Source organism: Podarcis muralis, chromosome 7, assembly GCF_964188315.1.
Source record: "Podarcis muralis chromosome 7, rPodMur119.hap1.1, whole genome shotgun sequence".
In the NCBI taxonomy this organism is placed as follows: Eukaryota; Metazoa; Chordata; class Lepidosauria; order Squamata; family Lacertidae; genus Podarcis; species Podarcis muralis.
Window position 1 is genome coordinate 45925097 of NC_135661.1, and position 25936 is coordinate 45951032.

The 25936-nt window shown below is 40.7% G+C and overlaps 1 protein-coding gene across 10 annotated transcripts; it reads left to right on the forward strand.

Annotated features, from left to right (window-relative positions):
- Positions 1–857: 857 nt before the first annotated feature.
- TERB1 (telomere repeat binding bouquet formation protein 1) lies at positions 858–24326 on the forward strand. Of its 10 annotated transcripts, none has more exons than XM_028739677.2 (19): positions 862–3420; positions 5855–5953; positions 6400–6510; positions 6606–6734; positions 8205–8336; positions 11373–11433; positions 11529–11641; positions 11753–11875; positions 12974–13117; positions 13537–13668; positions 14401–14526; positions 14955–15118; positions 16291–16658; positions 17123–17187; positions 19441–19521; positions 20191–20361; positions 21181–21293; positions 21654–21863; positions 23980–24326. In XM_028739677.2, exons 2-19 carry the CDS (start codon positions 5920–5922, stop codon positions 24004–24006), a joined length of 2304 nt encoding a protein of 767 aa, XP_028595510.2. In that variant the 5' UTR covers positions 862–3420; positions 5855–5919; the 3' UTR covers positions 24007–24326. The 10 variants fall into 10 exon arrangements, with proteins under 10 accessions (XP_028595512.2, XP_028595509.2, XP_028595504.2 ...); XM_028739678.2 differs by lacking the exon at positions 23980–24326 and adding an exon at positions 23299–23763; XM_028739676.2 differs by lacking the exon at positions 23980–24326 and having other exon boundaries at positions 859–3420; positions 21184–21293; positions 21654–23763.
- Positions 24327–25936: the final 1610 nt, after the last annotated feature.

Consider the following 25936-nt stretch of genomic DNA (forward strand, 5'->3'; position numbering starts at 1 on the left):
GCCGGCATGCTGAAGCCTGGGCGCGCCGAGATCAGCGCGCCCAGGCTTCGCGGACCTCTCCGCAAAAAGCGGCAGCGCTGCCGCTGCTTGCGGAGAGATGCCGGCATCCTGAAGCCTGGGCGCGCCGAGATCAGCGCGCCCAGGCTTCGGGGACCTCTCCGCAAAAAGCGGCAGCGCTGCCGCTGTTTGCGGAGAGATGCCGGCATGCTGAAGCCTGGGCGCGCCGAGATCAGCGCGCCCAGGCTTCGCGGACCTCTCCGCAAAAAGCGGCAGCGCTGCCGCTGCTTGCGGAGAGATGCCGGCATGCTGAAGCCTGGGCGCGCCGAGATCAGCGCGCCCAGGCTTCGCGGACCTCTCCGCAAAAAGCGGCAGCGCTGCCGCTGCTTGCGGAGAGATGCCGGCATCCTGAAGCCTGGGCGCGCCGAGATCAGCGCGCCCAGGCTTCGCGGACCTCTCCGCAAAAAGCGGCAGCGCTGCCGCTGCTTGCGGAGAGATGCCGGCATGCTGAAGCCTGGGCGCGCCGAGATCAGCGCGCCCAGGCTTCGCGGCCCCGCCCCCGGCATCGGGACATGGTCCCGATGGCGGGTGGCGGGGGGAGGCGTTCCCGCCCGTCCACCGGCATCGGGGCATGGTCCTGATGGCGGGCGGCGGGGGGAGGCGTTCCCGCCCGTCCACCGGCATCGGGGCATGGTCCTGATGGCGGGCGGCGGGGGGCATGGTCCGGGGCTTTTAAACAGTCCCCCGCTGTCCCGGGGCTTTTTAAAATGCTGGCGGGCGACAGCGGAGGCTTCGCTCCCGCCCGCCAGCATTTTAAGATCGCCCCGGCAGCGGAGAAGTCCCCCGCTGTCCCGGGGCTTTTTAAAATGCTGGCGGGCGACGGCGGAGGCGCTTCCCCGCTGTCCCGGAGATTTCCCTATGGGCTTTCGTCTTGCGAAGCAAGCCCATAGGGAACTTCGTCTTGCGAAGCGCCTCCAAAACGGAAAACCCTTTCGTCTAGCGGGTTTTCCGTCTTGCGAGGCGTTCGTCTTGCGGGGTACCACTGTATTAATATATTAAACTATGAACAAGATTTAAAGCATTCTGGAAGAGAATGTGTAGTAATAGCAATTTTAGAAACTGCTGTTCTTGGTCTTCCCAATATATTTGTTTGACTGCTTCTGCTGCTTTACTTATAGTAATAGTTCAGTTGTTAGTATCTGTAATGTTGCTGGGGAAAGGATTAAATATGTTTTCCTGGGATTAGTTGAAAGACTTGGACTTGAAGATGGTTTGTACAAACATACGTGATCATGTTAGCATTAGTTCCAGTGAATTAGAGGAGACTGCTTAAGAATTGGATTTATTGGTGGTGGGGAATCATACTTGGTAGGTACATTGGTGTTACTTTGTACAAGAGGAGGTGCCCTAGTTTAAGATTGTTCTAAACTGTCCTGAGGCTCCATGGGATCAAAGGCAAGTTTAAAATAATTGCAAATCAATTGACATGGATTTTAGTTCTAGTGCAGGCTTCCTCAACTTCGGCCCTCCAGATGTTTTGCGACTACAATTCCCAGCATCCCTGACCGCTGGTCCTGCTAGCTAGGGATCATGGCAGTTGTAGGCCAAAAACATCTGGAGGGCCGAGGTTGAGGAAGCCTGATCTAGTGTGATGTAAGAGTACATATTATTCACTACCCAATTTACAGGCAGGCAAAAACAAGGAAGTACAGTATATGATTTGGGATAATCCCTTCCATGGGTTTAATGTCAATTTTGAAACAGCATTCTAGGAAGGGGCTCATGCATGTAAGCCAAACAGTGATTTGGTGCTGTGGCATGCTGGACATGTCAACTATAGCTAATAGTATTGGCTCTGTTAAAGCAAAAGGCATACTAAGTAGGTAAAATGAAATGTTTTATTTGGTGAGCAGGTTTCTATGAGATTTTAATATTTACCATCTGCTTGCAGTTCCAGTGCTTTGTGTGAATTGAACTTATCACTGTTGCAGAGGTGGCTCCTTTGTGTTCACATATGGATTTTTATCACTTGGTGTTTAAAATAAATGTGTGAAAACAACCCAATAAAGATCAAAGCTTGTGGATTGCCTCACCCTGCTTTTCAGTGGAGGCATTTTCATGTGTGATCTTTGTTCATGTGAATTAGGCACCTTTGTGCATGTGCATGCATTACTTGTACACCTTATGGACAAACCAATACAGCTGGATGGCACATTAATTACTTCCTCACCAACTAGTAGACCTGGAAGTCTGACCTGAGGTGAAATAATTCCCATATTTAAAACACACCTCTGAAGTGACCCCCTTCCTGAAAAAAATATGTGGGGTGACTTTGTGGTTTTAAAATACTGGAAAACAGGTGTTGATTTTACAGGCTTAGATCCAGAGCTGTGTCTGGATTCTAAAACTGCACCACTCCATGCCTCTTGAAGCTCAATAGTAGGGCATGAAACTTATGGTAAATGTTACTGATGGGGAGGGAACACAAACAATTTTTTTAAAAAAAAAATAATGGCACAGGCTAGCAAGTAAAATGAACAATTTACTTTCTGACACCTTGATCCTAAACCTCAGCATTGAAAGTTAAGCTTCAGGGGCACTTCCAGTGAGTGTTCAGAGGCAGGATGAGAACTACCCTGGGACTTTTATCCCCCAAGACTAAGGTTACCAGATGTCCCCGTTTCCTGGGGACAGTCCCCGGATTTACAAATCAATCCCCTGACAAAATCCATCTATTTAGTAGGAAATTGAAAAGTGTCCCCGGATTCACTGAAAAAAATCTGGTAACCTTACCAAAGACATTAAATATGGAGTAAGACTGAGGTGTGGGGAGAGAAGGGAAACCATTACTCTTGAGTTTTGGGGACTAAATGTAGGCTAAAAATTGAATCTAGCTAATTCTATGCTGGTCCTTCTGAAATGTGACCTACTTTGTAACAACGGTAGGGGTGTGATTAGAGGTGTGGCAGGTTTACTAAGAAGAAAAACTAGCTCTGTCCTATGGGCTCAAGGAGGTTCCAATGTTTCATTTCTGACTTTTTTTGGTCTCTTAGTGTGTGTACTACACATGATATTTTGTACTAACGTGATTTTGATTTGTACCCATTTACATCTCAGAGCATTCCCAATCTCCCAATTAAAAAAAAATTAATCTAGATGAGAGTGCTGACTGCAGAAGAGTCTCTTGGAGAGTCTGACCCAGGCATCCCCAAACTCTGCCCTCCAACTGTTTGGGAACTACAATTCCCATCATCCCTGACCACTGGTCCTGTTAGCTAGGGATGATGGGAGTTGTAGTCCCAAAACAACTGGAGGGCTGAGTTTGGGGATGCCTGGAGCCTCTGACCCCTCAAGTCTCAAGAGATGAGGATGCCACCAGAAAAGTAATACTGAAGAAGAAATAGCCATAAAGCACGTTTTGAGGTGAAGGGTGTTCCACACCTTTTAAGATTTCTGAAGGGAAAAGCAGTAGTATATTTTATATGATAGGTCATTCCATCCTACACGCAAAGTACACCTCATCGGACTTGTGAAGCCTTAAGTCATATACAGTGGTACCTCAGGTTAAGTACTTAATTCTTTCCGGAGGTCCGTTCTTAACCCGAAACTGTTCTTAACCTGAAGCACCACTTTAGCTAATGGGGCCTCCTGCTGCTGCCGCGCTGCCGGAGCACAATTTTTGATCTCATCCTGAAGCAAAGTACTTAACCCGAGGTAATATTTCTGGGTTAGCGGGGTCTGTAACCTGAAGCGTATGTAACCTGAGGTACCACTGTATATAGGTTTGTACGGGTTTTTTCTCTCTCCAGTAAAGCATGTTTCGGACTGCAGCCTCAGTTTAATATCCATCTCATGATCTGGTTATGACAAGTGTTTTATTTCCCTAATCGGAGGCGGCCCACCAGCTGGAGAGAGTGAAGCCCGCTTGGCCCAGGTGGGAGCGCTCAGCTCCAAAGGAAGCAATGAAGCCGGAGGCTCGCCGCCGCAGCTGAGGCAAACCGTGCCGGGGGAAGGGGGTAATAAATGAGGCGGCGCTCGCTCGGGCTGAGCGGCTCCTTCGCTCGCCCACCACCTCTCCTCACAAGCGGAGTTTCATTTAGGCGGGAAAAACTCGGCCGGTGAGTTTTCAGGTTTAGCCGCCCGGGGGGGGGGGGTGGGGGGTGGCGGGCGGCGTTTGCGAGGCTTCCCAGCTAGCGAGTATCTCCTTTTACTGAGCGGAGTGTCGTCGCCTTGGCTGCGAAAAGGAGAAGCCTCTTCTGCTTAGAGGGGCGCCGCCAGTGCTACGATAGTGATGTGTCAGTCAGGGCACGTCTTCCTCTTCCCCCCTCAACCTCGGACGCCTTTTGAGCGTAACGGCAGGTTCATGGGCGTACATTTAGGGGGACCCCTAAATCAAGTAAATAAATAGAAATTCTTGGCAACTGACTAATCGCGTGGCAGATAACTCGGTTCTGCCCCCGCCCCCATCCCAGATAAATCCTGACTACGCCCATGGGCAGGTTCCTGTCAGAAAGGGGAAAAGGAAGAAAGTCGCTGGCACTTTCTTGCTCCTTCCCTGCTAAGTATTCGTTTATTTCCTCGCATTTAAAAGCACCACGAGTAAATATAAAAGATAGAATTACAATCCCATGTTATTCCATACAGCATTATTATGTGAATCATGATAAATCTGCACATCCTTAAAGTGCCAGAAGACATGGCTGGTTGTTTTTTTTTTGCTGCAGAGGACTTTTCATAGCTACCCTTCCGAACATGTTTTTATTATTTTTGTGTTTCAGAGAATTGTAGGGTTGGAAGGGACCCCCAACCCCCATCTAGTCCAACCCCCTGCAATGCAGGAATATTCACTTATTTGTTTTGACCCCACCCACCCCACACAAGGCAATGTGTATATGGGTTGCCTCACTTCAGAACAAGCCTCTGAAGCAGGTCAGGCTGAGAGACGACAGGCTTCTCTCAGATAGATGAGTGAAGAATTAGTAAACTTCATGGTCAATCAGTTATAAATCTTAAAGTCATTAAGTTCAGGAACACAAGAGCTTAACTTGAGAACGTTCTCAAGATGGTACATGAATCCAGTTAGAGTAACAAAAAAAAGTTTGTTTCTTTATTGTAAAAGTTATTGTTATTATTTAAACCTCAATAATATGGAAGTAACCTCTGCTCTACAAACACTTATACCATAACATAAACAGACCCTCTGTTCTTTTTCTTGGTGACTGATGGACACTCCCCCCATGCAACGAAATGGTTACTGTCTCTGTAAAATATGTTGCACTTTATTTATATTTAATATTGTGGAGGTAATATGCTGTACAAACTCAGGAGATTAAAGTTTGTTTTTGCCAGCTCTTGTTCTTCATGGTCTTCAAAATAATTACAACTTTACTTGCCAGTGGGTTGGGCAAAGACACTAGTTCCAGAAGTTTAACAGAAACTTTTAGAAACTATTTGTTTCTCTCAAAACACTCAATAAAGATGCTAATAATCTCAAATTTGTTTCTAGATTAGTAGATTTAATGCCACTCTAGGTTCATATGGACAGAAGGGTGGGGAAAAATTTAATACAGTAAATAAAATTATCTATTTGCAGTATGTGCTAATTAATTTGGAGTAATTCCTCAGTTTGGTTCTAAACACTGATAAACTAGATGTGCCACACCATCCATGAAGGGTGAATAAAAATTATTTACTTTTCATCTCTTCGTATATTATGCATGCATGTTAGGTGATCTTGAGTATGTTGTGCTCCTGTAGAAGTGGTAATCAACATTAATACAAATGTTAGATTTTATTAAACTGAATTTACTTTCCTTAATTTTCTTTTTAAAAATCCAAAATTGTGCTTTGATAACAGAGACAGTGAACAACTGCCCCTCCTCTGTTTTGCAATTAAAGGCTAAGGAAAATAATACAGTCAAAATGGAAAATGGAAAAGATCAGAAAATACCATGTGGTAAATATGCCAAAATTATTTTATATCCATGCTACTTTTCATTATTTTAGCAGTCTGCAAGGCTAATCTTCAAATGGAAGTAAGAAAAAGATATAGTCTTTTGCAGAGATCCAAGCACCTGATCTACAATGTTGGAGATGTCCTTCTGCTTAGAACTGACTGACTCCACTGACATATGTCACTGAGAAACCCCATAAATGAGGAGTGCTCAATGTGCTCACCTAACTGGTGCTAGCCAGTGGAAACTCCCAAAATGTGGTTTGGGGGGGCTGGGAAAGGGGGCCGGGCTGGGCTAGCACAGATTCTACTGGACTCTTGAGCCAGCTCTGTTGGGATTGCCCAAGGGTAATGGGACTCTGGCTGTTAATTAATCAGCAGTTTTAATTGTGTATGAAAATAAAATGTATGTAAAATAATTTGAAAAACTATTTGCTTTATCCTTATAGAGATGAAAACTGATCTGAATTTACTACTTGAATGTCTAAAATATCAAATGGAACATCCTGCTACTCAGAAAGAGGCATTGGTTACTATTTATTCGGCCTGTCAACAAAACAGTAAGATGTTGAGTTCTAGTTGCATTGCTCCATGTTTTATTAAAATATATTCCTTTAAAAGTTGACACATTCCCCATTGTTTCTGTCTTTTCTAGGTGATGCAAGTGATTATTTTCGAGAAATAGGTGGTTTGATGTTTGTATATAACCTTGCAAAGTCAAGCGTGCACAGCATGGTAAAGGAAGCTGCCTTCTTTACATTAGGAGGTTTAGCTGAGAATAATGGTAATGCACAATTGTATTCTTTTCATATCATTATATTATCACATTTGAAGATACTAAGTTTTCGTGTTTTGCTTCATTTTTTCAAAAGACTATAGTTTTCAAGTACATATACTAACAACAAAGGCTTAAATTTGACTCTATAGCAAAATGGCAATGAGTGCAGCTTCTTCAATAGGTGCATTACATGCTCCCCTTTCAACCTACCCATGGCATTCTGAACTAGCTGCAGCTTCTGAAGCAATCTTAAGGGCAGCCCCACATAGAGCACATTGCAGTAATCCAATACTGAGGTTACGAATATATAGCTTCCTGTGGTCAAGCTGTGCTTATTCAGGAACAGGTGCACCAGCCAAAACTGGTAAAAAAACACTTTTAGGCTGTGTTCACATTGCCACCTTCAGTGATGTTCTTCCCCCATTTCCTATGCATTTCACAGCTCTTTCCCTACAAACTGTTCACATCAGTGCAGTTTCATTCATTTATGGGTTGATGGTGCAGGGATTCTTTACCTTATGCTAAAGTGTTCACATCCTGGCTAGGGATGAATTAGGAACATCTTAAGGACTCTAATCAGCAGGAAGTTGGTTTGAGAAACAAAACTGAAAACAGCAGACAAGGCTATGGCAATAATGCTTCTAAATACCAGTTGTGGGAAACCCACAGGAAGGCAAAATGTTCTTGTGCTCGGGTCTTGCTTGCTGGTTTTCCTCAGACATCTGGTTGGCCACTATGAAAACAAGATGCTGGACTAGGTGGGTAATTGGCCTGGCACAGCAGGCTCTGCTTATTTTCTTACGTTCATGAGTGGAAGTTTGGGATTGGTTCCGCCAGTGTGCCTGCATCATTTTGACCTCCCTGCCGCCTTGCCCCTTCCCCTCTTGGTAAGCAGTGGCAGCACTCTTGGCAGGAAGCTAGCACTGAGGCTCTGCCCCACCAGGAAGGATGCCTCTGTCCATAGAGTCTCCATCTTATCAGGATTCAGTCTTCATTATCACACCACCACATCCAAACATCAGTTAAAGGCTTGTACATTCAGATAATATAGAGAAACGGAGATAGGTGTCATCAGTGTACCAAAAATAACCACTTCCAGTGGGTTCATTTAGATTTTGAACAGCACTGGGACAAGTTGTGTATAAATGTCTCGCCCCCACTGTTACATATGTTCCTTAAGTGTCCCCTGCTCTGAGCTTCACCCACCTTGTAGCCAAAAGATATTTTGGCAGTCAGTAGAAATAGGTCAGTGTCTATACAAAAGAAGAAATGGACACAACTCTGTCATTAAAATGGCAACATTGCATTTTTTAATCTCCAAGGGCTACTATTATTTGAATCCCTCTCCCCCAACAGACTGATACAGATACCTACAATTATTGTAGAATTTATAAGAAAGTTTGATTCTGTTTGCTTTATTAAATTTAATGTAATATAACACATAAATTTCTCAGAGGAATATCTATTTTGTTTCAGTATTCTGCCAACAGACGTTATGCACTTCTGGATCATTTGAAGACCTTTACAGGCACCTAACTAATAACGATTCCAGTGTGAATTTGAAAAGAATGTCTGTTTATTTCTTAATAGCACTGGTTTCAAATAACAGTAAGTCCCCGTCCCCCCCCCCCCCGCTGCATGTAAGGAAATTGCAGTTACACACACAAAAACACAATTTAAATTATGATGAGTAGCCTCCAGATGAATATTAAATGCAATTAGGTCAATTAGACTTACATTCACAGAAATGTGCTTATAAATCCTATTGCTAGAGCCAGAGCCAGAGTGGTGTAGTGGTTAAGAGCGGTAGTCTCGTAATCTGGGGAACCGGGTTCGCGACTCCGCTCCTCCACATGCAGCTGCTGGGTGACCTTGGGCCAGTCACACTTCTTTGAAGTCTCTCAGCCCCACTCACCTCACAGAGTGTTTGTTGTGGGGGAGGAAGGGAAAGGAGAACGTTAGCCGTTTTGAGACTCCTTAAAGGGAGTGAAAGGTGGGATATCAAATCCAAACTCTTCTTCTTCTTCTGCTATTCACAGGTACTTAAGCAAGTTTAACTACTATATTTTCTAAGGATATGCTCAGCTTTGTTGTTGTTGTTGTTGTTTAGTCGTTTAGTCGTGTCCGACTCTTCGTGACCCCATGGACCAGAGCACGCCAGGCACCTCTGTCCTCCACTACCTCCCGCAGTTTGGTCAAACTCATGCTGGTAACCTCGAAAACACTATCCAACCATCTCGTCCTCTGTCGCCCCCTTCTCCTTGTGCCCTCCATTTTTCCCAGCATCAGTGTCTTCTCCAGGGAGTCTTCTCTTCTCATGAGGTGGCCAAAGTACTGGAGCCTCAGCTTCACGATCTGTCCTTCCAGTGAGCACTCAGGTCTGATTTCCTTAAGAATGGATGCATTTGATCTTCTTGCCGTCCATGGGACTCTCAAGAGTCTTCTCCAGCACCATAATTCAAAAGCATCAATTCTTCGGCGATCAGCCTTCTTTATGGTCCAGCTCTCACTTCCATACATCACTACTGGGAAGACCATGGCTTTAACTATACGGACCTTTGTTGGCAAGGTGACATCTCTACTTCTCAAGATGCTGTCTAGGCCTGTCATTGCCCTTCTCCCAAGAAGCAGGCGTCTTTTAATTTCGTGGCTGCTGTCACCATCTGCAGTGATCATGGAGCCCAAGAAAGTAAAATCTCTCACTGCCTCCATTTCTTCCCCTTCTATTTGCCAGGAGGTGATGGGACCAGTGGCCATGATCTTCGTTTTTTTGATATTGAGCTTCAGACCATATTTTGCGCTCTCCTCTTTCACCCTCATTAAAAGGTTCTTTAATTCCTCCTCACTTTCTGCCATCAAGGTTGTGTCATCTGCATATCTGAGGTTGTTGATATTTCTTCCGGCAATCTTAATTCCAGCTTGGGATTCATCCAGCCCAGCCTTTCGCATGATGTATTCTGCATATAAATTAAATAAGCAGGGAGACAAAATACAGCCTTGTCGTACTCCTTTCCCAATTTTGAACCAATCAGTTGTTCCATATCCAGTTCTAACTGTAGCTTCTTGTCCCACACAGAGATTTCTCAGGAGACAGATGAGGTGATCAGGCACTCCCATTTCTTTAAGAACTTGCCATAGTTTGCTGTGGTCGACACAGTCAAAGGCTTTTGCATAGTCAATGAAGCAGAAGTAGATGTCTTTCTGGAACTCTCTAGCTTTCTCCATAATCCAGCGCATGTTTGCAATTTGGTCTCTGGTTCCTCTGCCTCTTCTAAATCCAGCTTGCACTTCTGGGAGCTCTCGATCCACATACTGCTTGAGCCTTCCTTGTAGAATTTTAAGCATAACCTTGCTAGCGTGTGAAATGAGTGCAATTGTGCGGTAGTTGGAGCATTCTTTGGCACTGCCCTTCTTTGGGATTGGGATGTAGACTGATCTTCTCCAATCTTCTGGCCACTGCTGAGTTTTCCAAATTTGCTGGCATATTGAGTGTAGCACCTTAACAGCATCATCTTTTAAAATTTTAAATAGTTCAGCTGGAATACCATCACTTCCACTGGCCTTGTTATTTGCAGTGCTTTCTAAGGCCCATTTGACTTCACTTTCCAGGATGTCTGGCTCAAGGTCAGCAACCACACTACCTGGGGTGTACGAGGCATCCATTTCTTTCTGGTATAGTTCCTCTGTGTATTCTTGCCACCTCTTCTTGATGTCTTCTGCTTCTGTTAGGTCCTTTCCACTTTTGTCTTTTATTATGGTAATCTTTGTACGAAATGTTCCTTTCATATCTCCAATTTTCTTGAACAGATCTCTGGTTCTTCCCATTCTGTTGTTTTCCTCTATTTGTTTGCATTGCTCATTTAAGAAGGCCTTCTTGTCTCTCCTTGCTGTTCTTTGGAAATCTGCATTCAATTTCCTGTATCTTTCACTATCTCCCTCACATTTTGCTTGCCTTCTCTCCTCCACTATTTGTAAGGCCTCGTTGGACAGCCACTTTGCTTTCTTGCATTTCCTTTTCATTGGGATGGTTTTCGTTGCTGCCTCCTGTACAATGTTACGAGCCTCCATCCATAGTTCTTCAGGCACTCTGTCCACCACAGGTTTAAGGATTTAGATTTGGTGGACAGAGTGCCTGAAGAACTATGGATGCTCAGCTTTAGCAGTGCATAAATCATTATGGTCTATATATTTCATGTATTACATTTTTAAGTTTAGCTGCTATTCCATACTCAGGGCCCCTGCAGACATGTGATTGATTATAGGTGTGTTCAGCAACATATCCTTGACCCAATAAAGTGCATTACTGGTTGATTTATTCTGCTTTAGTTTTTTCTGAGATGCTTCCCCAATGCTACCATGCTGTGTACACGCTATACCTTTTCCCCACAAAGAATTCTAGGTACTGTAGTTTATCCCTCACAAAGTAACATCACTTATGACCACCCTGCTAGCATCATGAGCACAAATTGTCATGAAGGCACAATAAAAAGTGTCTAAAGAGGCCCTCAGTGACAAGCATGTTTCATACCACATAATGTGTGAAACAGTTCTAAGATTTCACTGAATTACTGATTGCTTGATATCTGAAATACTTCATATATTTTATTTTAAATCTTTACATGCCAAAATGTGGTCATTTTATAGGGCGTGGGCAGATGTGTGCAAGAGAGTCTGGTTGCCTTAATGCTCTGCTTCAGTTATTCAGGTAAGTAATAAAGCAAGAATGATGTACTAAACTGAAAATTCCTCCCCCAAGCTTTAATTGCTATTTGTTATGTTTTTGTTTTAATTTCCTAACAGAACAAGTCTTTCAGTATGTGATGTGAAACTTTTGGATCAAAAAATTAACGAATATCATCTGTGGTCTTCAACTTGCAGTGCCCTCTGTGCAAGTGTAAATAATCCCCAGAATGGTAAATTTTTTTGTTAAACATTTCCTTTCATTATTTGTTTGATGACACTGAGGAAAAATACAAGTATTTTTCAATGCAGATCTAAGTGTGTCATTGTTTTGTCACCAACAGAGGAGAATCAGAAATTTTGCAGTTTGGTTTTTCCTCATGCAAAAGACTGGCTGCAAAGTAGTATAAAGCCTGAGATAGTTCGCCCAGTATGTTCATTCATTGGGCTCACAGTTGCAAATAACTGTAAGTATCTATTGTAACAGCACATTATTTTTCAGTGAAAAGCCTGCTGGGATTTCTTTTGCCATTTCTAGTGCTTAATTTCATGCACCTTCTGCACAGAAATAGGGCAACTACTTTGGTGATATTATCATCTTCAAATTCTAGAACTTTCAGTGGAGCCAGGTATTGCTTTAAAGAGAGGAGGGCAGGGCTTTTCCATGGCACAGTGTGTTGACACATCCTCTCTAGCTTGTATTGCATTTTCTAGAAATCACTATATATTCATTTGTTAAAATAGTAAATATATATATGTTGCCTTTCTACCAAAGCATTCAGGGCAGTTTAGAGTTTAAAATAATGGCTTTCAGTCTTGATACAAAACAGAGAACTCAGAGGAAAAACAGTACATTCAGGTACCAGCTCTTTATATAATAACCCGCTGTTATATAATAGCAGACCTTCCAAGTGTTCCTATTTTCCAGAGACAATGCCGGATTTACAGAAGCTGGCAGAATGTCCTGCTTTTTCCTTAGGATGTCCCTATTTTTATCAGAGAAATTTTGGAGGGCATGGAATTACCTGACCTCCGAGTCATCTGAAGGCAACCCTGTATAGGGAAGTTTTAAAATGTTTAATGTTTTATTATGTTTTTATATACGTTGGAAACCACCCAGAGTGGCTGGGGCAACCCAGTCAGATGGGTGGGATGTAAATAGTAAAATTATTATTATGGAATAAGACGTCCCTATTTTCATCTGAGAAATGCTGGAGGGTTTGTAATAACCAGATGGAATAGTTGCTGCAGGAAACAATTTGAGGAAGGGATGAATTGAGATCATGATAAAAGTAATTTTTGTGAATAATTTCTCTTAAAATTAATTTACAAAAGTTTTCTTACATTGAGTCAGAGCACTGATCTGTCTAGCTCAGTATCATCTACATGCATTGGAGTGTCTCCAGGATTTCAGACAGGGGTCCTTCCCAGCCCTACCTGGAGATGCTTGGGATTGAACTGGAGACCTTCTGCATTTGACAGAAAGCCTGGAGAACTTTAGCTTAAAGCAAACTATGAGAGAAGCATGACTGGTAATTGTTATGGTTTGTTTTTGTTTCTTCAAGCAAGAATGCAGCAATTTTTTGTTTCTGTTGGTGGATTAGCTGTTTTGGATGAGCTTCTTGTGAAATTGAGACACAATTCACTTGCAAGCACGAAACTTGCCGTAGTGGTGACAAAAACGATTGATGCCTGTATTGCCGATAACTGTGAGTGAACAGATTGAAATATCTTTCTATATAAATATCATATCAGAAAGTGAAGCTTGTAAGGGTGCATCCAGGCTTTAGTTAGGTCCATGCCTCCCTATAGGATTAGTTACTCTCAGATCATTCATTACTTATATTACCAGGATCTGCCTTGGCTTCTGACTTTATTTATTAACATGACAAACATTAAATATCATCAAAATAAGTTAAGGATCCTGCAAGAAGAGGAAGGGAGTTGCAAGTTCTTCTAATTCCCAGTCCTCACAAATCTTGTAGTTAAGTGTTGTACCTGGTATTGGATGAAAGCTTGAGATAACTGGAAGAAAGGATGGGACAGGCGTTCTATAAAAGTATGTTTCTTTACTGCATGTTGAGTTTAATGGGTGTTTTTTCCTTTTAAATTTATTTTGTACCAATAGCTGCTGTTGGAATTAACCTGCCAAGGTATAATATTGTGCCAAATCTCCTAACACTGCTTTCTTACAAACATCTGGATCCGGGAGAAAAAAATAGTATTATACTTACCCTTGGACATTGTACAGATGGCTGCGGTAGGATACTGGTTCTGTCTTTCTTAAATTGAACATGTTAGATGTTGCATTCAAATGCAGTTTGTATTAGAATTCCAGAGCACAATTACTGTGCTTAATCATAACCTATGAAGATACCAAACCTGATGTTGCTAGAGTAATGCATGGTTGGTTTTAACAAGCTGTTTTATCCCTCATTGAAATAAAATAACAAATTAAAAAAATCATCACTTTGAAACTTACTACATTTAGGCTGCAATCCTATATCTACTTACCTGGGACTAAGCCCCATTGAACTCAGTGAAACTTACTTTTCAGTAAACATGGTTAGGTTTGTACTATAAATAGGATTATGATTAGGCACCTTTTTCATTAGTGGTTATTTCTAGTGCAGGATCTAGGAACTTCTACAAAATTCTGATAATCAACTGTCAAAGCCAAGTTAGAGTTATTAGTGGTAGCTAAGTATAAACTTCTGCTTTAACACTGAAGCCTTAAAAAGGCACCATGCAATATTTCCATTAAAACTAATAGGACAGATTCATGTAAATGAAGTCACACTACAGCATGTTACTGAGCGTATGCAAATAAGCTAGATATGACTAATTGAAGTTGGGCTGAAAATTCAATATAACTTTATCCCATTGTAATTTTATTGCTTATTCTTCCAAATATGATAAGAGGTACTATTATAACTGTACAGTTTGGACAAATATGTTCCAAGAAACTAATGGTCTTTTTTTTTTTTTTTAGAGGAAAATCAATTTGCTCTGGTCAAGAACAATGGCCTTCCACTTATGATTCAGGCACTAACTGAATCGCAGGATGAAGAACTAAATAAGGCTGCCACCTTTGTGCTGCAAAATTGCAAACAGATCAGTAAGATTATCATTATTTTCATTACTGTTTTAAAAAACTTATAGGGCAGATTTGTGAATATCTTCTTGCTCATTAGCCACTTGCCCATTTGCTTTGTCTGCAAAATTTCCTATTTCACCCAGGTTAGAGATCATCAACTTCTGTTCTATGATTCCCTACCCACTTTCTTCTACTTGTTAATTTGATCTCTTCTTGCTTCCATCTTCCCTTGATGAAGCAGAAATATTAATGAAGGAAGTATGTCTGGGGCTGTATTTGTATAAGGTCCTTTAGATACTGCAGAGAGATGTAAAAGGCAAAATAAAACACATCTTAAATAAGTCACTCTCATTGGGAGCCGATATTTTAAGACTTTGGCATGTAGCATGAAATATAATTTTGTTTTTATAAAGCCAGCTTACCTTGCCTTATTCTAACTTTTCCTAAAGCTGAGAAGTTGTCACTGAAGTTAGGAAAACATTCATTAAAACTGGATGATGCAGAACAGTTGAAGGTTGATTGGCAGAACAGAGAGATGATCCTTGAAGACTACTGGGACAAAGCCAAAGAAATTTTACGTAGAATCGAAGGACTTGAAAATGACCAACAACAGGTGGTTCTTTGTTTTTTGGGTTATTTATTTTTTTAAAAAATAAGAACGGATGCAGTATGTTAAAAACAGAGGAATAGTTCTATGCAAGAAAATGGTGTCTGAGTGAATTATAAAAAGGGAAGCATAAGTCTGGTAAGTTTTTTTTTTTAAATCCCCCCCCCCCCCTATTTTCCTGTGGTGGAAGGAGGATATCATCATCTGGGTTATTCTTCCCAGTCAGTCCAGAAGGTAGGGCTAGCAAAAACAGGTTTATGGTATGCCTTCTGTGGGGAATAGCACCTTTTTCAAGCTTCCATCCTGTCTTGGCTTCACTTTTTAGCTAAAGATGTTTTTTTCTATTCTAGTATTCCTAGCTTGTGTAAATTCACAAACATGACCATTCTTTGTTATGCAAACATATTTCAGTTACTTATAGTACTTCAGATAAAATATCCTACCCACCTGTAAAATTATTGCTCCCCCATCTTCAGCCACATAGTCATGGTGATTCAACATGAACTTCTGTGATCACATGCTTTCCCTCAGTAATTTAATTCCAGTTATTTCCAATAGTGAATTATTAATTTTTAAAAATATTTTAATTTGATTGGTGAAGGTTAGGATATCACAGGAAGAAACATCTTCCTTATCTGTTTACACATTCTGAAATGCTTTGGAACGCTAAGTCTTGTTTGTGTTGGATGATTTCTTAGGTTTCATTATTTTTATGCCCCAGTCTTGTTTTTATGCAGTATTTTCAGCTGCTTGTTTTGAAGGGACTTGAGCATGAAAAGACAACAACAACAATTTGACCTGAATTTGACAAATACTTCTTGCTTCAAAGCATATATGCAGTAATATTAAAATTGTGGAACCAAAATGCAATTGTCAAAACAAGAACTGAGTTCAGCAAATTAAAATTGACTTCAACTTAAAGGAAACTTCAACAGAAAAAATACATACCTGAAATGTTAAATAAGATTAGGAAAGAAGTAATGGGGTGTGAGTGATGTTTTCATTCTAATCCACAAAGTTTGGCTTTTACGACTAGGTGTGAAACTAGGTCAAGTCAACTCCCTGAGTTGATCATCCCTGCCTTGAACCTTCAATATAAGTAGCCATGTTTTTCCACCCTCCCCCACCCACTGGATGTATTTTGTATGACCTTCAATTGCTATTTTTTTTAAACACAGAAAAAAGTGAGAAGACAAATATTAATTGATGATATTCCCAAAGAAGTGACCCTGCAGACTACCCCTATGCATCTTAAAGAAAATGAAAGCAAGCCAAATTCAAGTGACATAACACATACAGAAGTGAACCAACAATTACTAGATTCTATGTCTGCTAAACCGATTGCTACTAAATTTGTAAAAGACTATTCAAAGAATGAATTTCTAAAGCCTGCCAATAGGAATCCAACTGATGCATCAGTCAGTCAAAATGAACTTAATCTTCATGCAGCTGATAAAATGAGGACACCCAACATGACCCACCAACATAAACATATTACAGATAAAAACACCGTTGGTGAATCTAGCAAGTCTGAAGTACAACTAAGGTATTGTATCGTGGATCCTACATACAATTTTAAATTGATACTTTTAAATCCTGATTGTGAATCAAATTAGCAAACTGCATTTAATATTATTAAACTTTGTCATGAACTCTAATGGACTGAAATTCCATCTAGAATATATAGGGAGCTGTAGACCTCTTTCAAAATGAAACCTTTTACTTTTGGCTTTTGAACTTCATGGCTACTGAATAGCCTCATGTGTGGAAGCTACCCTGATAATTTTTATTTGAAGCGAAGTGTAAGAAAATGATTTATATCCGTTAAATGCAGGCAATAAATAAAATTATCCCAAGCTTCAATGTGGATATGAAACATGCCCCCCTTTCCCTGGTTAGCATTATTCACTGCAGTGCAATGTGGGAAATTGTGGGGGTCGAGAAGCATGATACAACACAATGAAATATATATTAGGTCAAGTTTTAAGAATGTCTTTCTTATCCTTTTAGTGAATTATTGTGTAAACAGACAGATATTGCAGGTAAAAGAAGAACTCAGCTGGTACAAAATACAGGTAGGTACAGTTAATCAATAGTGTTCAATTTCTGACATTTTACTAAGTTGATCGTTGTTAGGAATTAGTTTATTTTAAACTGGATGAAAAATAAGCACATATATATCTTTATCATATACCATACTTAGTGGTTGCATTTGCACATCATGCTAAGCCTTGGGCTTGTGCACTTGGTCCCTTCTCTCCTCTCCTGCATAGCCAAAAGAAGCAGTCAAAACCTTTTGCTTTTTACATTTGGTTAAAAGTGGTTTGTTGTGTTGTTTGGAGCAACAAACTGTGGTTCATAAAACTATAGAGTCAGAAGGCATCCTGAGGCTCATCTAATTATCCACCCCCATCCCTGCAATGCAGGAAGCTCAACTAAAGCATCCATGACAGATGGCCATCCAACTTCTGCTTAAAAACCTCCAAGGAAGGAGCGTCCACAACCTCCCAAGGGAGTCCATTCCACTGTTGAACAGCTCTTATGTCAGAAAGTTCTTCCTGATGTTTAGTCAGAATCTCCTTTCTTCTAACTTGAAGACATTGGTTCAGGACTTCAAGCTTGCTCTGTCCTCTATGTGACAGCCCTTTAGATATTTGAAGATGGCTATCATATCTCCTCTTATGCAGACTAAACATACTCAGTTCCCTCAACTGTTCCTCATAAGGCTTAGTTTCCAGACCCTTGATCATCTTGGTTTCCCTCCTCTGTACACATTCCAGCTTGTCAATATCCTTCTTAAATTGTGGTGCCCAGAACTGGACACAGTACTCCAGTTGCTGTCTGACCAAGGCAGAATAGAGAGGCACTATTACTTCCCTTGATCTGGACACTAGCTTTTTTTTACTGCTGCATCACACTGTTGATCATGCACCACACATGTTAATCATGTGGTCTATTAAGACCCTTAGATCCTTTTCACAGTTGTCCATCTTATTTTTGTGCATCTGGTCATTAGAACCTTACATTTGTCTCTCTTGAAATTCATAGCCCAGTTCTCCAAACTGTTACAGTCATCCTGAATTCCGATTCTGTCTTCTGCAGTGTTAGCTACCCCTCCCAGTTTGGTGTGTCTGCAAATTTGATGAGCATCTCCTCAGTACCTTCATCCAGGTTATTTATAAATATGTTGAACAACAATGGGCCTAGGACAGAACCCTGTGGCATCCCTCTTGTCACACTTTTCCGAGGATGATGAGGAACAATTAGTGATCACTCTTTAGGTTTGCTCAGTCAACCAGCTACAAAATCCTCCTAACAGTAACTTCATCCAGCCCACATTTTACAAGCTTCTCCCCAATTATACCACGAGAGGCTTTGTGAAAAGCCTTACAGAAATCAAGATACACTACAAACATACCAACTTCAAACCACAGGTTATGATGCTGGCTTGTTGGAAACTAAGCAGCATAGTTAGTATTGACCACAATTCCAGGTATGGATGACATGGCAATCTGTGTTTAACTGAAAGCAGAAGCAAAAGCATACAAACTCATCCTTGGCTGCATGAAAAAATGAAGGCAGTGTGTGAGACCAAGGTATGCTATAGCTTATGCATGTTGTGCTAAAATGCATGTGGTGCTAAACTATGGTTTAGCATGACATCTAAACAAAGCCAATATGTTATATGTATATTGTTCATTATATGTTGTCCAAGCATGCTACATATTTGCCCGTGTGGAATAATACTATTACTCCATCACATATTCAATGATGAATTTGTCTTAAATTTCATAATCTAGTATGACTTTTTATTGTTAAAACTATTCATGATATAAATGTCTGTTGCCTTTAAAATATAAGCACAGTTGTATTCAATTATTTTAAGACCAGAGTTAAGGCTGTCATAGTAACTCAAGCTCCACAAAGCTGAAAATTGGATGCTAAGGCTGATGCTATAATGGACGTACCCTAACAGGTGTCATTTTATAAATAGAATTTTGAGACATAATGTTGGACTTTTCTTTGTTGGCTACCCACCTTACCTAAAGGGGTACTTGTGTGTCCCTCCAACACATTGTAATAAAGTTCTGGAAACTATGTTAGGTGCTATGGACTTGGACTCCATGCTCCTGCATCACTGTCAACTGAACAAATTAATGCCTTAGAAATTTCATCTGGTATGCTGGCTAAATAACTTAGTTTAGCAGCTTCTTTTTTATCTTTATCTTAATTTTGTGTTATTATTGTCTATAACTACATAAAATACATAACATCTGAATTCTTAACCATATGTTTCATATTAATCCAATAACATTTCTTTTTTATAGATCCATTATGTTCAAGAATAACAAGCAGGAGGATAAACTGTAATCTGTCTGCTTCTAAAATAGCGGAGTTTCAGTGCACAGGTGATTTTGTTGTTGTTCAGTTTTGTAAGAAGCCTAAATTAGGCTTCTAGACACTAACAGATACAGTGGTACCTCGGGTTACAGACACTTCAGGTGACAGACTCTGCTAACCCAGAAATAGTACCTCGGGTTAAGAACTTTGCTTCAGGATGAGAACAGAAATCCCGTGGCAGCGGCGTGGCGGCAGAGGGAGGCCGCATTAGCTAAAGTGGTACCTCAGGTTAAGAACAGTTTTAGGTTAAGAACGGACCTCCAGAACGAATTAAGTGCTTCACCCGAGGTACCACTGTAGTTCTTTTCTTTAAAATACCAGAATTTTTTTTACATTTAAAGACACAATCACTTTGTATTGTGTCTTAAAAATTAGCAATTTTGTTTTGGAAATCTAAGCAAAGAAGGATCCCACTCCACAATTTTGAATATTTGAGCAATACCAAGGCCACTTCCAAGTCTACAATTCTATTATTCAATTTACTGGTTCAATATTAGGTTTACCAATGAATTCCCAAAAGGTACTTGCTAGATTTACTGATGTTAAACCTGGAAAGACCAGAATATATAAATCACAATTTACTAAAAGCAGATATGAAAAATTCAGCCTGAAATCCTTTTTAAAATGCTTTTTCTAAAGAGTCACATGCTATTTTAGTAATATTCTATATCTTTCAGGTTGCATAACAGTAGGGATTCCCTTAAACAGCCGAAATTTTAGCAAGATTTTGCGGTCTTGTCAATATCTATGTGAACAACACAAAGTTACTCTAGAAACTGAACTGAAATATAAAAAGAAGATAAAAAGATCTATTATCTCTAGCAAGAATACTTCTACAGACTGTTATGGTAATAGTAATCATTTTTCATAAAATTTCATGTGGAGCATGCTCAAGCCCAGTGATTTCCACCCCCCCCCCAACCACTTGAAAATTGCTGAGGGTATTGGCAGACCACTTAATGATTTTTCTGCCTGTTGCAGCAATTGTAATATGCTGTGCAATACGCTGTATGAATTTTAATTACCGGTATATATTTATTGCCTTTTAATTTTTTATATACTGCATTTTATTATATTTCATATAATTTAAATTATAATACAACAAAATACAATAAAATAAAATGTAAGAAATAAAAGAAGCAATTAGAATGCAAATATATGTCAATATTCAATTCAATTCAATTCAATGGATGTGTCATCTGACTTCAATCACAGATCTCCCAAGTTAGCTGAATTTCCTCCCAGAGCCCTCCCTGGTTCATTTTTTGTTGCAACCAGGCTTCTACTAATTATGAAACCTGGGGGGAGGGCCAGTAAAATAACATGTCCAGGGATACCTTTGCAGGGGAGACTCAGCAGCTGGGAAAAGGGTTAAGCCTGCCCACGAAATCTGCCCCACAAAGGCTGCCTATCCCAGCATTAGCATAATGATAAAGCAGGTATGTGGAACCTTTGACCCTCCAGATGTTGCTGAACTTCCATCAGCCTCAGCAAGCACAGCCAGTGCCATAGATCAGCAACATATGAAAGGCCAAAAGTTCCCCATAGCTGTGATGGAAAACACAGGATTTGGGGAGCCCTGCATTTCTCTCATGAAATCTAGCTCTGCCCTTTGTCTTCCATAACTTTCAGTAATTTTAAATAAGCAAATGTTTTGTTTCAAACAGCAGATCTTCAAACAAAACAGGATGCATATTCAAAGAAACAAATAATCCAACAGAAACACAGGCTTAGAGACCAGGATCTGAATGAAGATCATACTTTCTCATTTAAAGATGGGGTATGGACACCTCAATGGCAAATGTTCTGCATGTTAACATTTGTGTATATGTTCTAGTACATATGACAGTGTTATTTGTGTTAATGCCTAAACTGAGACCCGGCCTCAGCACACTGATAAATATTATTCATAACTGGTGAAAGGCTATCCATAAACCACAAGCTATTGTTAATAAACAAACAAACAAACAAACAGTTTAACCAAAGCTCTGGTAGCCCCACTTTGGGGAAATACATACCTGTACAATGCTTGTGTTCGTCTTGGGACTGAGCATAGGACCTTCTTTTTTTCCTTGTATGCATGTTACCATTGAGCTCTGGCACATCTGCCAAATGTGTACTGTTTTCATTAATGATGCAGGAAACCAGTATTCATCTGCCAGATATACCTGCAGCAGCTGTTGAAAAAAGCAAACGGAGAACTAGGAAAAATTTCACATCAGAAGAAATAAGATTTCTTTTGGATGGTGTAAAGAAAATGGGCCATCATTGGAATTTAATTTTATGGACTTATCCGTTTCAGAAGGGAAGGACAAATGTTGACCTTGCTAAGAAATACTGCCACTTACAGGTAATATTTCAGATTAATTTTGTGCTAGTATTTTACACCTTTGGGATAGGATGAGAGGAAAGGAAAGAACCATTGGGCTGGCTTTGAAAATTATTTCTCTTCAGTGGATGGTGGTTATCCATTATTGTTGGAGGCAGGACTACGCAAATAATGACACTTGCCCCTACAATGGGAGTGGCTTTCACTGAGTAAAAACCAGAACTTGAATCCAAGTAGCCATTTACTTCTGTAAGTGTAAACTATGAAAGTAAGGTTATATTAAACCCAAATATCATCGCTGGGACTCAATAGTATTTTGCAATAATATTAATTGATTGTACTTCAATCAATTTTATTGTTTATAAGCAATGAAGAAGAGGAGTTTGGATTTGATATCCTGCTTTATTACTACCCTAAGGAGTCTCAAAGTGGCTAACAATCTCCTTACCCTTCCTCCCCTACAACAAACACTCTGTGAGGTGAGTGAGGCTGAGAGACTTAAAAGAAGTGTGACTAGCCCAAGGTCACACAGCAGCTGCATGTGGAGGAGCAGGGAATCAAACCCAGTTCACCAGTATGAGTCCACTGCTCTTAACCACTACACCACACTGGCTCTCATTACAATGAGGCCATTACCATAAAAGCATTTAGATAGTACATTTCATTTCAAGAAGAAATACCAAGGCTGTTCTCAAGAAAATAAATGTTTCATTTATTTGTCCTGGGGTTGGGCGTATTAGCTCCACTTGGCCTGGCTGGATTGGCCAGGAATCAAATAGCCTATGGTGGGAAAGCCCACCAATCTCCTGTGGCTGGCCTGGGAATTCCCCCACAGCCAGCTGCATAGCCCTGATGTTGCTCCCAAGGGGGAGGGGCCTGGCGCAACAGGCTGCAACAGCCCCCCACCCCTGTGACCAGGTAAGCAGCCATTTTCAAGCGAATAAAAGCCAACAAAATAAGAAGAACACAGTCATAACCTCGGGTTGAAGTTGCTTAAGGTTGAGCGTTTTCGGGTTGCGCTCCACGGCGACCCGGAAGTAACGGAATGTGTTACTTCCAGGTTTCGCCACTCGCGCATGCGCAGATGGTCAAAATGATGTCACACGCATGCGCAGAAGTGGCAAATCGCGACCCGCGCACGTGCAGACGCGGGTTGTGTTCTGCTCTGGATGCAAACAGGACTCTGGAATGGATCCTGTTCATATCCAGAGGTACCACTGTACTATAAAGCCAATTATAAAAATACAGCGACCTGTAATCCAAATAATTAGCACAACAACTACATTAAAACATCCATAATTAAAATATATACCTAAGCAAGCCCATCAGAACAGCACAATAGCTAAAACAGTTAAAGCAGCGATCAAATCAGGATAGCAGGAAAATGTTTGTCCAAACAGGTATGTCTTCAAGAGTTGGTGAAATGCCAATACCAATGGAACCTTCTGTATTTCAGCAGGGAGAATGTTACTGACTGGGAGTCAGAGACACCTGATCTGTACTGTAGCAATGAGACAATTGTTGAGAGGGCCTGGATTAGCTCCACCCATTTAATGGAATTATGCCCAGTGTTCCTTTCTCCTTTGGTGATGGAAGTTATTCAAGATGTAAAGCAGCACTGTGGCATCCTGTGAAATTTTCTACACAAAACTACTATTGCCACCTGACAAGTGGATGCTCCAAGCCTGGGATGCCTCCTTCCCAGAACTAGCCTGGGAGCTCTTCCCACTCCTCTGCACCCAGTTTACATTTTCTTCTCCATACAAGAAAGTCCGCTGTGCTGTCAGTTGAAGATGTCCCTTGCCAAAACTAGCCCAGCAGCTCTGCTTTTCTGTGCAACTGGTTCTGGCTTTCTCCTCAGTTGGTCATGCAGCTAACATATGGCAGAAACCGCCCTTATCAGGGTCACATAAATTGTCAGGTAAGCAAATGTTGACTCTGACTGCTAACACAACATAAAGTACCGACAGAGCTGGAGCTCTAAAAAAGCCATATTCTTCTCTCACACACCTTCATCTCACCTGATATGTCCAGCCTGTATAGCCATATGAATCACAACTTGATAACAAATATTTGTCTGTGCCAATGCTCTGACATTTGCCTTGTCTAGTTACCTTTTTTCTCTTTTCTCTCACAGAAAAATAAAAATGAGAAAAACATATGACATCTTATAAGTTACGTGTATTCTGTCAAGGAAACAGGATCATCATACAAGTTGGTTCTTTTTCATTTGTTTAAAATGTAATAAGTATTTTTATTTTAAAGAGAGTACTCCATTTTGTACTTGATTATTTTGTGTGCTATAAGTCCTCTTAATCAGTAAGTTTATTTTGAATATAATTTATCAATATGTATAATCAAGAAAGTTGGTAACTATTCTATCTTACAGTATTTTTACTTGCTTTGATATAAATGTTCTTTAAAAATAAATATGAAAATGCTACACAAATGAAAAACAAGTTTATTGCTAAACTTATCATTATACTTTAAATATGCATTTTGTGTTTATTAGGGCATTTCACTTTCTCAGTGGAAAAAAGCATTTAAGGTATAACTGGTTTCCCCCTTTTTCTCCTTCCCTGCCATTGTCACTATTACCCTTTCCATCCTGCCATTTCATAGTGAAACCTGAGTTCCAACAGAATCACCATCTATCAGCTAGAAAATCCTCCAGAGCATTCAGGGATTCAGTCTTCATGTGTGGACCATTTGAATATCAGGGAAGGGTTCTTAACACCATCCCCAAATGCCCTGTCACAAAGACTAGGCATAGGACATGTCCTGCCACTTACATTGGGACAGTGATGTATGGGGACAATCCCATGGTTGTGGCCATGAAGTCCCAAACAGCTCTACATAAGGTGGTCCCCATTTGAATGTTTAAATACCCCAAAACAACAGTGCTGGGGTTCTGTACCACCCCAGAAACCAACTTTGCTAGCTTGGGCAGGGATAATTTTGGGCAGCGGGGTGCATAATATAACAGTAGAATCCCAGTTTTGTGTTTCTGATCCAGTATATTTAAATCTGTTCTCCAAACACATGGGCCCTCCTGGTGAAGGAGATGGAATCGCTGTGGATCATGGCAACTCCCACCCTATCAGTCTATGCTGGTTCTGAACCAAATACTCAGGTGAACAGAACTGGGTAAGAGCAATCACACCCCCAACTTGTCCACCCAGGTTTCTGTAATACATACTAGGTTAGTTCCCTCATCCAAGATTAAATTGTGTGTGGTTGCAGACTTGATCAGGCTGAATGGTTTATTTATTCAAAAGCATTAATTTTACTGCTTGATATTTAAAAAATCTTTAAACAGATGGTTGATGGAGCAACATAGATCCTATAGGCTGGGAGAAGAATCAGAAGATAGATCTGTCACCTATCTATCCCATCTTTTCCTTATCTGCTATGTCCAACCTCCAGTGACCTGTCCCCCTGAGACTGCTACAGTATAACCATAGGCAACCCCCTTTTCCTATCTCTCCTCTGATTTTACTCATATATTCTACAACCAATATCTCCCCATTCTCTCAAATTCTGAGAAATATTTTGCTATGAAATGAACAAGAAAAAGAAGTTCATTTCAAGGCTGGATCTAGACACATCAAATAACCGTTTCAGTTAAACATGCTGCAAACTATGTATGAGAAATCGGGTTAGCAAAAACAGAACTCCACAATGCCATCTGATGTCACAGTGTTAAAATGCATAAATAGTGCACATAAAGCATTTTTTCTTTGCCAGTGTAGCTGAGTGCCCAGTCCAGGTTTCCAAAGGTTCAGGTGCAATTATAATAAAGTGAAGTAGTAATGCAAGATGATAATCTCTAAGAATATAAGAATTGCCACAATACATATTAGAACTTGGTCCCTTTCCCTGCTCCCTGTAGTAAGTATACAGCTCAACCTGATTCTTGCACAGGGTCAGTAAGGCCAGTTTCATGTGGCATTCATCCAGAGGCCAGCCTCTAACCCTGGTGAGCAATCCTTAATTCTCATTTAGTGGTCACCTCTTTACCTACAGTTAGCCTTGCAGGGTGACATATAGGGAGTTACGCAAAAACCTCTGGGTTGCCCTGCTGGTGGTGCCCT

Excerpts from the sequence above, each read along its gene's own strand:
- TERB1 (XM_028739671.2), top strand. The coding sequence starts at position 5,920 with ATGGAAAATGGAAAAGATCAGAAAATACCATGTG. Across the intron at positions 14,527-14,954 it reads GCAAAATTGCAAACAGATCA|CTGAGAAGTTGTCACTGAAG; the intron begins GTAAGATTATCA and ends CTTTTCCTAAAG. Across the intron at positions 20,362-21,180 it reads TACTTCTACAGACTGTTATG|CAGATCTTCAAACAAAACAG; the intron begins GTAATAGTAATC and ends TGTTTCAAACAG.